General features: G+C 41.2%; 1 protein-coding gene across 1 annotated transcript in view; it reads right to left on the bottom strand.

Moving 5' to 3' along the window:
• Positions 1–643: 643 nt before the first annotated feature.
• Positions 644–16565, bottom strand: part of MSH2 (mutS homolog 2) — a gene marked incomplete at its 5' end in the record, with an annotated part of 55250 nt that continues 39328 nt past the window's right edge. Inside the window, 6 exons of the mRNA XM_010140713.1 lie at positions 644–1051; positions 4798–4970; positions 9256–9503; positions 9894–10098; positions 11508–11753; positions 14129–14226. Coding sequence (XP_010139015.1) covers positions 881–1051; positions 4798–4970; positions 9256–9503; positions 9894–10098; positions 11508–11753; positions 14129–14226 — 1141 coding nt within the window. The remainder of the gene's footprint in view (positions 1052–4797; positions 4971–9255; positions 9504–9893; positions 10099–11507; positions 11754–14128; positions 14227–16565) is intronic.

Here is a 16565-nt window from a genome sequence, read left to right as displayed (position 1 = left end):
CTTTCAACACTGAGAGTTTTAAATATACGTAAAGTGCTCCTGAGCTACTATTTTTTTAAAATGCTAAATTTCAGGGAGAATATAAGCTTGTATCTGGATGCTTTTAGACTGTCTCAGTGCGAGAAGTACATTAGATAAAAATCAATGTGTTTTCTTCGCAGACAGACCTCACAAATCACGACCAGCTCAGAACGCCAGTCAAACTGTAACTTCACCCCAGTCTCTGCATTACAAAACCACCAAAATACAGAAGATACATCACCACTCAGGCATGAGTGGTACTACAGGCTTGTAGTACATTTGACTCAAGCATTACCATCCACAAGCAAACAAACAAACAAAAAAATCCAACAACACACACAGCCCCCTCCCTGCCCCAAGCTCCACACGGGTACACATGCAAATATTTTATGACAAATCCCTTGGATTAGATGCCTTTTTCTAATGGAACACTAATACGGCGTTTGCAAAACTTCGCTGGATTAATTAATGTAATTGCATCACACAAAAAAAGAATGATGGTACAGGACAAAGGTTCCGTGTATGTGCTGTTGTTTTTCAATTGCTATGTCAATTGTTCCACTTTCCAACACACTCTTCTGATAAAACATTACGCATTTAGTCTGTACTGTCAGTAATTCTCTCAATACTGAAAAAGCATTTTATTGAAAAACTTCTAAAAAGACACAACGATCACAACTAAAGCAGGAATCTGGCACAGAATGTACTTGGAATTTTTTTACAAAATAATTACAATCCAAAAAAAATGCCTACATGAATCAGTACAAGTATCATAAAGTATAAAAGCTACAAGACAAGCAAATGGTAGTTCTTGCAATGTAAAACATGCTTCAAGGGCTGTATGTTGTTCTCACACCTTTTACGATGTAACTTTTGTTCGGGAAATTATTTCATTCACAAAACTGTTGTTCTTCACCAACACATCATTCCTCAGCTGTTTCAGCTTGATTTTGATGTCATCTTCTGACATATCTGTCAGGGGCAATGCTTTCACTCGACAAAGAAAATCCTGAATTATCTTTTCACCTTCCTGAAATGGAGGGAGAAGGAGGAAACGAAAACAGAAAGGATGTTTAGATTGCAAGCAGGATTCTTCCAAATTCCCCGAAGATACTAAGGACTATTCACCAGCATATAGTTTTTGCAGAAAAAACCTATGGTTGCTTTTGCACTTGCTATCGTGCTCTGAACACCAGAACAAACCAGTTACACTGGTATCGGAAGTCCTTTCCCCTTTCAATCCGTGAGTAAAAAGAATCAGCAGAAATACACTATTTAACATGGAAAGTTCCTGGATACGTTCCACATTTAATTCCAGTGTGCAACCACACTAGGTGAGGATTGCTAGCAATAATAGCATCAGAGTGGCCATATTATCCAACTAGTTATGTTTTGGAGGAATTTTATATCAAATCCAATGTTTCAAAATACAAAAGGAAAGAACAAATTGTAACCAAGCAACTGGAGAGCGGCCATCACCAAGGAGAACAGATGATAATTAAGATTTATGCATATGCTTTTACACAAACAGGCAGAGCAGAGCTTCTAAACAATCTGAATTGAATCACAAGAACATTTCAATGAAATCTCCGGAAAGGTGATGGAACAGCTCATTCCAGATATCACCTCTAGCACGTGGAAGCAAAGAAGGTTATGAGGAATGATCAACATGGATTCACCAAGGGGATATCGTGCCTGAGCAATCTCACAGCCTTCTGTGATGGCATGACTGGCTGGGTAGATGAGGGGAGAGCAGTGGATGTTGTCTACCTCGACTTCAGCCAGGCTTCTGGCACTGTCTCCTCTAACATCCTCACAGGGAAGCTTAGGAATTGTGGGTTAGCTGAGTGGACAGGGACATGGATTGAGAACTGGCTGAATGACTGAGCTCAGAGGGTTGTGACCAGCAGCACGGAGTCTAGTTGGACGCCTGTAGCTCCAACTAGAGCTTGGGGTGCTGACCCCAAGGATCAGTACTGGGTCCAGTCTTTTGTTCAACATATTCATCAAAGACCTGGATGAGGGGACAAGGCGTACCCTCAGCAAGTTCAATGATGATACAAAACTGGGGTGGAGTGGCTGATACACCGGACGACCATGCTGCCATTCAGTGAGACTTGGACGGGCTAGAGGGGTGGGTGGAGAAGAACTGAAAGAAGTTCAACAAAGGCCAAGCGTAGGGTCCTGCACCTAGGGAGGAACAACCCCATGCACCAGTACAGGTTAGGGGTTGACCTGCTGGAAAGCAGCTCTGGGGAGAAGGACCTGGGAGTCCTGGTGGACAACAGGTTGACCATGAGCCAGCAGTGTGCCCTTGTGGCCAAGAAAGACAATGGCATCCTGGGGTGCATTAAGAAGAGCGTGGCCAGCAGGTAGGGGGAGGTTCTCCTCCCCCTCTACTCTGCCCTAGGGAGGCCACATCTGGAGTACTGTGTCCAGTTCTGGGCTCCCCAGTTCAGGAGAGGCAAGGAACTACTGCAGAGAGTCCAGTGGAGGGTTCCAAAGATGATGAGGGGACTGGATCACTTCTGTTATGAGAAAAGAGTGAGGAACCCGGGTCTGTTTGGTCTGGAGAAGACTGAGAGGGGTTTGTATCAATGCTTATCAATATCTAAAGGGTGGGTGTCAAGAGGATGCAGCCAGGCTCCTTTAGGTGGTGCCCAGCGACAGGACAAGGGGCAACAGGCACAAACTGGAACACAGGAAGTTCCACTTGAACATAAAGAAAAACTTCTTTACTTTGAGGGTGGCAGAGCACTGCAACAGGCTGCCCAGAGAGGTGGGGGAATCTCCTTCCCTGGAGATATTCAAAACCTGGACATGATCCCATGCAACTGCTCTAGATGAACCTGCTTTAGCAGGGGGTTTGGACTAGATGATCTCCAGAGGTCCCTTACAACACCTGCTGTTCTGTGATTCTGTAAGGAACAGTATTCAGGATCCCTATATTAGAAACAATTTGCCCAGAATACAGAATTTTGTCTAGTCCTCTCCATTGTGCATTTTAAAACTCCACCACAATGTTTTCTTCGTTTTATCACTGAAGACTAATGCAGTATGCTTTCAGCTGCAGAAGCCTCCAAAGGACTTGGCAATGTACTAGCATGCTTTTCCCCCTAAACATGATGTTAACGAAGGCAGACAAATTGCCTGCGCTAGACATCTAAAGCTATGCCATTCTATTCCCTAGAGAGTTTATGAAATATTATGTATTAATGAAATATCCAAGAATAAAACATGATGCTGCATTTGTCACAAGTGTTTGTCATGTCAATTTAATTTATACCAACTTAAGACCAGGTCCAACTAATCTGAAAAATATTTCACCGTGATACTTAGCAAGCTGGCAAAGGAAAGGTAATAGTGGAGCAACAGAGGCAGGTGGATGAGGAATCTTCTGGCACTAAAAGGTAGGACAAACCAGAGATCATTCATTCACAACATCGGATCCACTTATTGAGCCAGGAACAAATGCAGCAGACCTCTGAAACTGAAAATAGAGTAACAGGTAACAGCCTTTGTCTAAAACAAAGGCTTTTTAAATGTAGAAAGTGCTCTGGGTATGGACTAACACTTCCAGGCTTCCATACACTGGAGTATTACTAAGATTGGCACTGATGTGGAAGAGGAGATAAATGAGTGATAAGGCTGCAAAGTTTCAGGCCAACTGCTGGAACCCAGAAATAAGATCTTTAAGCAGTTTTATACGCATGTAGCAAGGACAACCTGATCATTGGAAAAAATCAGTGCAAGTCACAAGGCAGCACCGTGGGGTTCCTAGAAGGCTGCAACAGATGTTACTGTAAGGACTCTTAATCCAGCAACAACACCGGCTATTCTGAAAAAGTTGCCTGCACGCTGTTGTTTTCCTTTACACTACCTGCTAATGAAGCTTCTTTTAAGAGAAATTGAAGGGAGGAGAGAAGAAACAGTTCACTCAAATGGCTTTACACAACTTGTAATGCAATGTAGACATGATCAGTCTACGCTGAGATGTGGGTTTCCTCCACTTGAGCTTGAGGCCTGTGCAAAGCCAAGAGCATTTTACTTCTCAGTTCAGCAGAGAGAACCAAGCTAAAATTCTCACATGTGAAATGCTAAGAACTTTGTGACACCTATAAATCAGATATTTCCAGGTCAAATGACCGTGGAGGCTGTGACTTTCAATATGATCAGCTTGTGAGACATGTTAGTACCGATGGGACGTGGAAGGGCACAAAGGAGCAAGCTGTGTGCTCAGATTTTCTCTGATGTGCATAGATCTGAACATGTTCGTGTTGAGCTTCAAGAAAACAGTGTTAATGAACCCTCAAATAAGGGGGAGCAATTAAAACAAAAGCTATAATTTAAGTTTGAAGAAACACTGTATACAAACTAAGAGGCCAACAAAAGTGATGAACACAAAATTCTGGCTTGGGTCACAGCATAAAGAAAACCCCAAAGGACAGCTAGAGCATCTTCCCTTGAGTGACTCCAGTTGTATGCCCATCATACTAACTGCTGGTAATTATTCTCAAAGAAAAAAAAATTAGTCTCAATCTCATGTCTATGTTTTTAGATAAAATTTTTGCCTATGTTAACTTGAAATTAATCTAAACAAAGACCCACTGTCCTTGAACATCTCTTCAGCTCCTAATGAATTTCATAGCTAAAACATTTTGTTATGGAAAAATGAGATTAATCATCCTCAAGCTTTGGAGAAATCTGAATCCGACAACTATTTTGCTTGGGCTATTCCAGTTAAATAAACTTTTAAAAGTGTTCCTGATAGCAAACCTCTCTTTCTCTGCAGAATTTCTTGGCTGGTGGTTCTCCTTCAGATTCCTTGGACTTGCCAATGTTTTGAAACTCCTCCAGCTCCAATGCTTTCTCTCTTGCGCTTTCTATCACATGTTTTGGGAAAGCTGCCAACTCTGCTACGTGTATGCCAAAACTCTGGTCACAAACACCTGGATGCAGAGGAAAGAAAACAACAGCAAAGAAGTCTCAAGAGATAATAGGGCTACGCAGAGATTACAGAACAAACTTGTAAGAGTTCTCTATGCTGAAGAACTAAGTACATGACATCTCCCAACACTTTCTGATTTACCTTTTGGATTGTACGTGATAATACAGACTAAAGAATATCCTCTTATCTAATTACGCTTTCTTAGAGCAGTAATTGAGGACTCCTTAGAGCACTCCAAAAGTGCTTCAGGAAGAAAGGGAAAACTTCGGGCAGAAAGAATTTTCCTCTGGTACTTGAATGAAATTCAATAACATTTTTAAATTAAAGTATTTCAGCACAGTCTTTAGAATATATTAATTCACATGATTTTATAGATATCTATATCACATTCGTTCTGTATTTATATGAGTAAATACTTATACGTGTGTGTATATCTAAAAATATTAAAAATGCTGCATTCTCAATCATTCTCCTTCTCCTTTGCATCAGTACCAGGCAACTCCTCAGTCTCCAGGAATTGTCTTTAATTACATCGAAACCTTTTAACTTCACACTTGCTTCAATTATTACACTGTTTGTAACATCTGGTTGAAACAGCAAATTTCTCATAATTGCTCAAAATACATCAATTATGCAGTTACATAAAATAATTTTTATTTCAATAACAAAAGCCTTCTGATACAATCTGTCAACTCCATTCTTTTACATTACCATAATTCCAATTTGCCGTCCACAAATATTACCACGTCCTTTTAATTCTGGTCTCTAGCAAGGAGTTATGTATAAATAAATTACACGTGTAAAATGAGACTTAACTAATCATCTTTTAAACACTGGGTAACTGAAGCACAGCTACAGGAAAACTCAGCATTTAGATTTTTTCTGTTTTATTAACCTTGTAATTCTCAGGTTTCTAAAAGGGAAATTAAAATTTTTAAGCAGAAATTAGACATCCTGCTTTTATACTAAAAACACACAGCTCCCAGCCACAAAGCTTCTCTGCTCAGAGAATCCTGAGAATCTTAGGGGCCTGGAGGACAGTGCTTTCTGTGTCTCCACTTCCAGTGATTCTGTCACACTCTTGAAGCACGAAGGCAGGGATGAAAACACTCTGTAAAGTTCCTTGTCATGCATTTCAGATTTAGTTATCCATTTCAAAGGACATATTGCTCTCTACAATTACCTGAAAGGAAGTTGTAGGGAGGTGGGGGTCGATCTCTTCTCCCATATTAAGAATGACAGGACGAGGGGGAATGGCCATAAGTTGCAACAGGGGAGGTTTAGGTTGGATATTAGGAAAAATTTCTTTACAAAGAGGGTTTTGAAGCATTGGAACGGGCTGCCCAGGGAGGTGGTGGAGTCCCCATCCCTGGAAGTGTTTAAAAACCGTGTGGATGTGGTGCTGAGGGATATGGTGTAGGGACCCTGGCAGTGCAGGGTGAACGGTTGGACTCGATGATCTTTAAGGTCTCTTCCAACCAGATGATTCTATGATTCATTTCAAAACACAGCTATATCCAAGCTGCCTATACTCACATCGTTACCTGAACAACTAATATTTCCAAAAGGGAAAAGAGCACAGCGCTAAATGCAAAAAATTAAAGAAGACATCCAATTTGAGACCAGGTATTTTAAGATGAAGGTTTCATAATGTTGTATCTCATCTGACAAAGGTTCAAGTAGATAGATACAAACTATTGTGCCTCGATGCTCTACAGCACTTCCAAGAAAATAGGTCAAATGAAAAGACATTGCATTTACAAAGAAAACGTGCGTATGACTCAAAACCGACTAAACTGGTTGAAGAAAAATATAAAATTTGGCTTCTAGAGTTTTCACCAGGTCCAGAATGGGTCAGTTATTACATACTAAAAAAAGGGGGGGAAGGGGGGATTTGAAGAAAGAGGATTCACCAACTATCTGGGGAATATTACGGGTTTTTATCGTAAGAGTTGCTATTCCAAAGGACTCAGAAGGCAGAAGGTTTAAATTTAGTGTATATTACTTCCCTTCCCAATCTAAATCCTCAAAATAAAGCTGGCTTGTTTGAAGATACTGTGTATCACCAGCTCTCGCTGCACTGAAAACACTCAGTTTAATTTATGACTACTTGTCTCCACTTCCCATACCACACCAAGTCGTATTTTAAGCACTAACTTGAGTAAGGTATTCAGAGGGCTCTGAACCTTCACTTGGTGGAGGAAGCTCAGCGAGTGCTGGAGAAGATGAGAAACAGCAGACTATGGAAGAACCATCGACACTGCCTCTGCACGGGAACAGGCTGGGTACCACGGCCGCAGCACTAGGGACTAACACTCAGAAGCAAAGCCTGGACAGTGCCTAGGAAAAGTGCTTGAACAGAGAGGAGAACAGAGGCCATTTCTAAGGAACAAACATCTCAAAAGACAAGGACACAGAGTGAAAAGCAACAAGACTGTGGCAGCCAAAGGTATTTTAACCAGCTTTAGGTAAACTCTCAGTAAAGCCAGAGGAGAGCAGTACTGGTCATGCTTTGATTCCCCTTGTTCAGAGAGTCGCACAGCTTTCCAGAAAAGTACCCAAAACCTAACTGCAAAACCGTAGCCACAGGGGAAAACAGCCACAGGGGAATACAAAATTAGTAGTGGTTATACAAATAACAAAAGGGCAAGAAATGAAGTGGTTTCATGAATTTAAAACCAGAAAAAACGACTAAGGAATAGTCGATTAGTAACATCGCAGGAGTAAACCTAGCATGGTAACACCTTGGTGAGGCTCAGATCAGGATATAATAAAAACACATTTACCAATTATCTAAAGACACTTAACAGTATGATGATAGGTGAAGATTATAAGAACTATCTTTAAAAGAATATTGGCAAAATGTAGTAATTGGACAGCATACTAGATTCATTTCAGAACAATACATGCCAGAAGGAATGAACTGAAAAGTCCTAAATTGAATGAAGAAATCAGGAAATACTGGAGTTCCAAGATAACACGTACTGAATATGCACTGATCATGAAAAGCAGAGTGATTAGGATGAATTAGGCAAGCAAAAGCGAGTGTTGATACTGTGTCAACACAACAAAACAACGATTGCACCTGTAAGATTAAATCCTACACTAAAAAGATGTAAATAAACAACAGTCTCCAGAACTTGAGATCAGAGACAAGGACTAGCTCCTTAGCCTTAACAAGGATGGATGATACTTAATAATTGTTTTAGTAAAGACAATAGCCTAACTCCGCAAATAGTTATTCCTTATTTAAGACAAAACCACTCCACAAGGTAAGGTGTTGATCGGACCCAGTATAATTACAGTGTTCTACAGTAACCATCGTCTATCCATCTGAGCGTCATCTAACTCACTACTTCATCGTGGAACTCAGAAAAGGAAAATTAACAAATTATTTTTAAGTGAAAACATAGTGTAACAGTACGCTGCCCACTACATTTTAAATCAAAACCTCAGTCCTGGAAAACCTAACTGGAATGTTGTTATGGAAAAAACAACATCACTGTAGATTTTACAACTGAATTAGAATGGCATAAGTGACCACAGCTTGCAAGGCACAGTTACACAGCACTGCTCTAATTAGCACAAATCCAGACTCCTACTGAAGGGAGCAGGAACAAAGGAGTGGGAGAAACATGAGGAAGCACTTGTTGCAGTTAAGAGATGGAATTTATGCTCAATTTAAAATTGTCTAATATCAAAAGGAATAACTGGATCCATTAAGGGATTTTAAATATATCTGACTTACCTTACACTAACAAAACAGACTACTTCTTGTTTTGCTACAATGCTATTTGCTAAAAACTAAACATATTTTTCCCTATATCAAACTGCTGCATAAACTGGGCAACATCTTCCTTCACTGACTAAGCCTTATGTGCCAGCACATAAAAGCTGCACTACTTCTAAAAGAACGGATGAAGGAACATAAGTCCTTTCTATTAGCAGGTTAAAATGGCTGATTTAGGAAAACAGAAAATAACCTTTTGGAACCTTTCCCTCTGCTCTTTAAAAAACAGAAAGGGAACCACCTCAAAAGCATTAACTTCAGTGGCAGAAATAACCTGGAAGTCTTAACAAATATCATCATCATCACCACCGTGTTCACACACGGACAACGCTCCTGCCACACTGCTCCACTCTCTACGCAAAGGGAACACCTCATCTGGTGTAAACCCTAAGCCTGGGGTACAACAAGCAATGTTTTTAATGTTTTTTCCATTAAGATTTCTTCTTTTCTCAGGGCAAAATAAGGTTTACCCTGTTCACCATTTACACAGTCTTACCTTCCTTGACTCGATAAAGCATCGTCAGTGTGTCATCACTGGTCAGAGCAGTAACGTGTAGGTTATTTACTGTTGGCACTTGGTCAGCGAGAGCTGTCAGTTCATGAAAGTGCGTAGCAAACATACAGAAAGCACAGATTTTGCTAGCAATGTATTCGGAAATAGCCCACGCTAAGCCAAAGCCATCATAGGTAGAAGTTCCTCTTCCCAGCTCATCAATTATTATCAGGGAGTTTTCAGATGCTGTCCTAAAAACACAAGAGCATATTATAATGAATGAAAACAGCATGAACTCTGGGTATTGGAGTACCACAAGTTACACTGTAGAGGAACAGCATGAGAGGCAAAAGAGCTTTCCTATTTACAAAACAACACATGAATAAAGTGCACACACAGTGTCACACAGATGACTCCTACTGAGTTTCTCTGTCCCATTTAGACTTTAACCTCCTGGTAGCAGCTCTGCATGACCACTGAAATAAACAGAAGGATAATTCAGTAACTTATGAGCTTGCTAAAGAGGACTTGAGATCCTTCAGTGAGATCCTACATAAACAGAAATCTCAAAGGCATCTTTCTTAGAGCACCTCTTTTCCCATCAACCCCAATCAACAAAACGAAATCAGCACAGGACTTACCTAAGGATAGAGGCAGTTTCTAACATTTCAGCCATGAAAGTGGACACGCCTTTCAGCTGACTGTCTCCAGCTCCCACCCGAGCCAGGATACAATCCACAATGGTTATTTCTGCAGAGTCACACGGCACAAAACACCCAATTTGGGCCATAAGGACGATCACCCCTGTCTGCCGGATGTATGTTGACTTCCCCCCCATGTTAGGGCCTAAAGAAGAAATTTTACAAATGAAATAAAAAGCCATCATCTTTAACAATCTGACAGTTCTTTCAAAGGAGAACAGGCTCTGCATTGAAACAGAGAATATTTGAACTTATTAGTCCCTTGCCGGGAGACAGCAGCAAACTGGTCTAACAGGTGCAACAAGTAGCTCCACTACTACTAAGGCTTGCTTGCATGTCTTACTGAACGCTGTTTTTCCGAGAGAAGGGTGATTGGAGGGCATTAGGGGCCCTCGTAAGTTTTAGGACTTCTCAGAAGCAAAAGCAGTCATCTAAAACACATGTCCATACCTAAAACTAATAAGCTTTCATTTAAAAGTCATCAGTGTTGCTGCTTAAGAGTGAAAACAATTTGCTTTCACCTCAAACATCAATTACAATCTGTAAAAACGAAATAGCTTAGTTACAGACTGGGCACAAGCTAATGGGTGACTTAGATTGCAATCTAAAGGCATTCTGAATCAGCCAAAAGATTTTAATAAGTTAATTTTAACTGAAGCACAGACGAAGTACGAAGTATTTTCCAGAAAAGTGATCACTAAACCCAATTTTATGTTTTTGCTACTCAGAATGTATGTCAAGGGCGTCTGGATGGAAATTAAAATTCAATTAAATCTATAAACACTAGAAATGTTTTCCTGTGTAGTAAAATTATCTTAATTACAGCAGAGAATAGGAGAAAAGAAAAGGGTAATCATTGAAACATGTTTTGCATTTAAAATCGAGTTTAATGCTAAACAAAGAAAACATTAACAAAGAGGCTGCTTAAAATCCTGCCTACAAAAGGCGCCTGTGTGGCTACAGTACAACTGATGCCTAGTGGAATTTTCCAAATCACTTAAGCAGGTTCAGGTTCTCCAGCTCCTGAGGTTGTCTGGCTATGGCATTACATTCACTACAGCTAAGAATAAAATTATTAAGAAAGGACTGATTTTTTATTTCCTTCTGTCCTAGCAGCCTCTCTCTTCTTCCCAAATGACTGTTTCTAAATTAGCGATCCCCTTCTCCAAACGGTGCACTGTAACTACAACCATAACAACTAATTCCATGATTATTACTTTGGAACATGAGAAACATGTCTGTACGTGCATAAACGTGTAGACCATCCACTATCAAAGGATGCATTTCACAAGAACATTGTGGACACTTTCTAAAATATAATAAACAACAATAGCTTACAAGCCCCTCCCTTCTTCACCAGAGCTAAACCTTATCCCCCCGACAGAAAGAGGAGTAACTTGCTAGCTGTTGGCCCTTTGCTGACAGAGAAAACTCTCTGGGTTGTTAGTTTGTTTGCTTGCTGTTGCTTTGGTTTTTTTAAAGCCATCACTGTTGGAAATACTCAAGACATTAAAAAAGGAAATAATAAATGAGAAAAAGAACGGAAACATTTACCAGTAATAATGTGGAACATCTGCTTGCCCTTCTCAAATGTAATGTCATTGGGGATGAAAGCCACCTCATCTTGCACTTCGATGCAAGGATGCCTGGCACCTTTCAGCACAATCCTTCCTTGTCCCTTTTCCAGAATGACAGGACGGACATACGGCACTGGTGCTCCATTTGACACATGAGCAAAGCTGACAATCGCATCTAACTGAGCTATCACATCATTCATCATCTGTATTGGTTCTGCATAACCTGGTTTTGATTAGGGAGACACATAAATTCAACACAGTTAGAAATTTTTTTTGTTTTGCTGAATAGGTACCTTAAAGCCTATATTGAGCCCATAAAATTAATTGATCTGCATAAAAAGTCAGTTTTGCTCAAGACAGCAGTCACCTTTTGTGAGAGTCTAAGATGTAATCCTAAAGTTTCCATGCTCTGACTACAAAGGGCACTTCTTCAGACTAAGAAGAGGAAGAACTGAAGCCACGTTGATAGTTTTGATTTAACACTGGACAGCAAGTACAGGAAGGCAAATGCTCACAATGGCAAAATGGCTGGAAACCCAGTAAGTTTCCTCCCCCAGTAACACACTGCATTTTGATGCTCACGCAAACAAAGACGATAGAGACTGGCAATTCAGACACAGCAACCATTTATGTTTATGTGAATGAAGGTGTAGAAAGGTCCATAAAACATAGTGCCTGTCATACCAGACAACTAGACTAGCCCAGCATCCCCAGTACTGTTTAAGTTTTGGTGCTTGGTTTTTTTCAGTGAAAGGGATGAGGGATAGGAGTCTACAGAGGTAAACCATCTAACACCTGCAAATGGGATGCATGCGTCAGAAGAGGCAAGAGTGACCTGCAGAAAGAGTCCTACTTGTATAAAGTACATTTAGTGTTCTAACATCATCTCTTGAACTAGGTAAAGATCATTAAGAGGACTTAGAGTCACTTTCATTCAAGAATTACACACATAATCCAGTCTTTCATTAAACTGCCTCCATTTGGGGAAGAAAAATGGTTTCTAAATATACAGACACTTCTAAGCTTGACTGCACACCACGGAAGCTTTACGCAGCAGTGTACTAGGTATTTATAGATGACATATTGAAGCTCATGGCTTGGCTTCGCGAACGAAGATCTGGGAAGGGCTTTTCCCACGCTCACTGCAAGCGATGAGTGCACCCTTCGGGGCTGCGCGGTGGATTTTTTAGGTGAGGCGCAGGGTGCGCGGAACTGGCTCCACCCTTTACACCTGAGGTTCATCTGCCAGGGCCTGACGAGCTTGGACGGTGACAGCGAAGTCCTCGGGTCGTAGGTTTGGTTAGAGTGTCCTTCTCTTAGATGGAGCCTTACAGGGCTAAACGAGCTCCATCTGCCCGGGTTTGCAGTCAGAGTTGTCCTTCTCCTAGGATGGCTGCCCGAAGGCTAGTGAGCCCATCCTGCCCGTGGACACACTGTGTCTGACCCTTCAGCTGAGACCTGTCTGGCCTGGGAGACCCCACCGGAGGCACATGCCACCACCAGCACAGCTCTCAACCTCACAGGGGCACGCAAGCTCCTTCCCCATGGCAAGGGGGTGCCCATGAAAGAGTCGCTGCTCTACCTCCGGACATCACAGACCCGGGCACGGGGTGGCTGGGGCTGACAAGAACGAGAGTCCTGGAGGTCTCATATTGAAGCTAATCCTGCTGTATAATACCCACTTAGCTTTCCACAAACCTTAGTGTGCTACACACAAATACTCATCACTTGAAAACTACGAAAAAATTTATCTAACAAGCTACTGATTTTGCAATATACTGGCAATTCCTTATGACAACACATCAAAGCTCACACAGATTTCCACTCTTACTTAAACCACTAAGAAGTGGGGGGTTTTTACCTTTAATACATTTACTCAGCTTAATATTCATTAGTGCTTTCAGTTTCCATTTGTCTCTTTCAAAGAGCTAAGATTTGTTCTGCTAGGACTAGTGCTTTTGGGAGAGGCAGTATTTACAGAACCCTCCAGCCTAAATTCTCCAATTTAGAGAAAAAATGTCTCTCCTTACTTTGGTGATGGATAGTGACAAACGCCCTGTAAGTAAGCAATCTCGGAGCAAAATACATGGAATTTAATTAGGAAAACAACAATTTTTAATTGTACCATATAACCAATGACTACCTTGATCTTGTATTGCATACCAACATACTTTGTTCACCACCCTTCATACACCTTAGGTCCCATTCCTTCAGTTCTTTGTTGTTCTTTACCTCTCTGCCTTCTACTTTGTCTGCTGTTTGAGTGGAGATGACCAGAGTCAGGGAGCTAGGTGGAGGATAGAGGTGGCCTTTACGGGCATATTTTTGGGGTTTTTTTATGGCATTAGCATTTGCACATACACAAACCTGTACGGCACATCTGTAGAAATGCCAGGAAAGGGTCTGACCACAAAAGACAGTATGTTTCAAACTTTTGATAACTGTCTAAAAGCCAAATCTCATTTTTTGCACAAATTCTTTAGGGAATGTTACAGTTCTTCTCTACAGAATGACCTACTAAGTCATAGCAAGTCCACCGAGCATTCAAGTCCTCCCAGCATTCAAGACCGTGATACACATCAACACTGACATATTCACCTGAAGCAATGTTAATGATTTCCTTCACAATTGCATCTTGAGCCTCTTCATACTCTTCTCTGCTCTTTATATACTCATCATTGATGGAGCTCAGTTTGCTGTGAACAAAACCACAATATTCAGAAGCTGCGATGTTCTGTCTTCACTGCTACAATGTCAAACTTCTGGCCTCCTCACAGATGAGTAAGTATCGGTTGACCCCACCTATTAACAGCAAGGTTCAGCACTGGGACCACAAAGCAACTAATCTATGATTCACACACACCGGGATATGGGTAAGATTAATTCCAAGATAAAGATCACCCACAAGGACCAAACCAGCAATACCAGCATCTTTGAACACTTCATTCTTAAAATCGTAGAGCAGTTGTTTGTTACAGACACAGTGTATGATAAGGAGTTGCTCTTAAAGCTGAATTTCTGCCCATTTTATAATGACACCTGGCATATTATAGAACTGGCAAAGGAGGATTGCTGCTAAGCAACTGTGTTATTAGCCCAGAGCCCTACAACAGGCTCACCAGCGCCAAAGGCATTGACTCCTTCCATTTAGTAAAAACCTCAGTGAATGTTCTAGCCTTCAAAATGAAGAAAGCTGAAATCAAGAGAGTTTAAACAAGTGTTTATTCGTCTCAAGCTCATCTCCAAACACAGTCTGCAGGACTGAATATTAAAACACACCCAAACAGTGCACCCACACTCTAAGCAGGAGTCAGCCTTGTGCTTCTAGTACCATCTACAGAAGCAACTATAACTACTGAACACAGAAAGGTCTCTTTTATTAGTGATCCACAGGCTTCTTCCAAGGGAAAGTAAAAGGTGACACTTACAGTAAAGGTTCTAAGTCCATCTTCTCAGTTACAGAAAAGTCTAATTTCATCATTATGTTTAGATTTGTAAACATTTAGAACAAAAAAAAAAGCTGTTTTAAATTTCAGGGATATTTTGAAAAAATATCCTCTGAATAAATGTTAAAACAAAATGGAGTTGTTCATTTAAGCAAATTGGTGCAAAATACAGAAACATGCTGGTTAGTATGAACTAACATGTTTGCCCTCCTTTTCAAAGCAAAGGATTTATTACGCTGAAAGTGAGTGATTAACAGAAACAGTCACTATTAGTAATAGCACTGGCTTGAAACCAACCTGCCCCTGTAGGCAGTGCTCCTCATACACGTCTGTCAGTCAGATCTCTCAATAAACTCACTTCTCTGATGCTAACTCCAGCAGGAACTGTTATATATGAACTGACAGCAGCATGGCTTGTCTGAAACAGACTGTATGACGTTTTAATCTCTCCTGTTTTTACCCTTCTGTATGTAACACATGCATGAGACTTAAAAAACAGTTTTCTCCTGGACCTGCCATGGACAGACAAGGAGGAACTTGTCAGGAGGTTGCTGTCTGTGGCTGATTATTAGCAGCATTTCTTAGAATTGCTACTAGGGCTGATACTATTTATGCCTCGATTAACAACCTGAATAATGGGACTGCATGTGCTCTCAGCAAGGCTGTAAATAGTACCACATCCAGGGGAGCTATCAGCACACTGGAAGATATGGCTGGCCATTCCCGGTGTATCTTACGCACACAGAAAATGGGGACTGTATGACGGTTTAATCTCTCCTGGTTTTAACCTTCTGTATGTAACACATGCATGAGACTTAAAAAACAGTTTTCTCCTGGACCTGCCATGGACAGACAAGGAGGAACTTGTCAGGAGGTTGCTGTCTGTGGCTGATTATTAGCAGCATTTCTTAGAATTGCTACTAGGGCTGATACTATTTATGCCTCGATTAACAACCTGAATAATGGGACTGCATGTGCTCTCAGCAAGGCTGTAAATAGTACCACATCCAGGGGAGCTATCAGCACACTGGAAGATATGGCTGCCATTCACTGGTGTATCTACAGCCCAGAGAAATTGGTGGACAAGATAACACCATGCAACAGTACAGACTAGGGTCCAAATGGCTATAAAATAGTTACTCGTAAAAGAGTTGTGGAACCCAGTGGACAAGAAGCTGAACACGAGCCAACGATGTGCCACTGAGGCAGAGAAGGCTAAACCCATACTGGCTGCACTCGCAAGAGCGTAGCCAGCATGTCGAAGGAAGGGATTCTTTCCCCCTAATTCAGCACTCGTGAGACCACATCTGCAGTGCCATCCCCAGGTTTGTCTTCCCAGAGTAACAAACACACTGAACATGGAGCAGACAGCCACCACAAAGATCTGGAGCTGGGTCACAGGGCATACAACGGCAGGCTAAGTGAGAGGCCTGCCCAAGCTGAGAGTATCTGAAGTCAGCCTGGAGAGGAGAGGCACCAGACTCTTCTTGGAGTGCGCAGCAAAATAATGATACTAAAAACACAAGCTTCTGCAAGGAAAATTCTTGTTAGATCTGATTAGGAAAGTTTTCACAAAGAGTGGTTCAGCA

This window comes from Buceros rhinoceros, unplaced genomic scaffold, assembly GCF_000710305.1.
Source record: "Buceros rhinoceros silvestris isolate BGI_N320 unplaced genomic scaffold, ASM71030v1 scaffold19217, whole genome shotgun sequence".
NCBI lineage: Eukaryota > Metazoa > Chordata > Aves > Bucerotiformes > Bucerotidae > Buceros > Buceros rhinoceros.
This window is presented reverse-complemented; position numbering and strand designations above follow the sequence as displayed.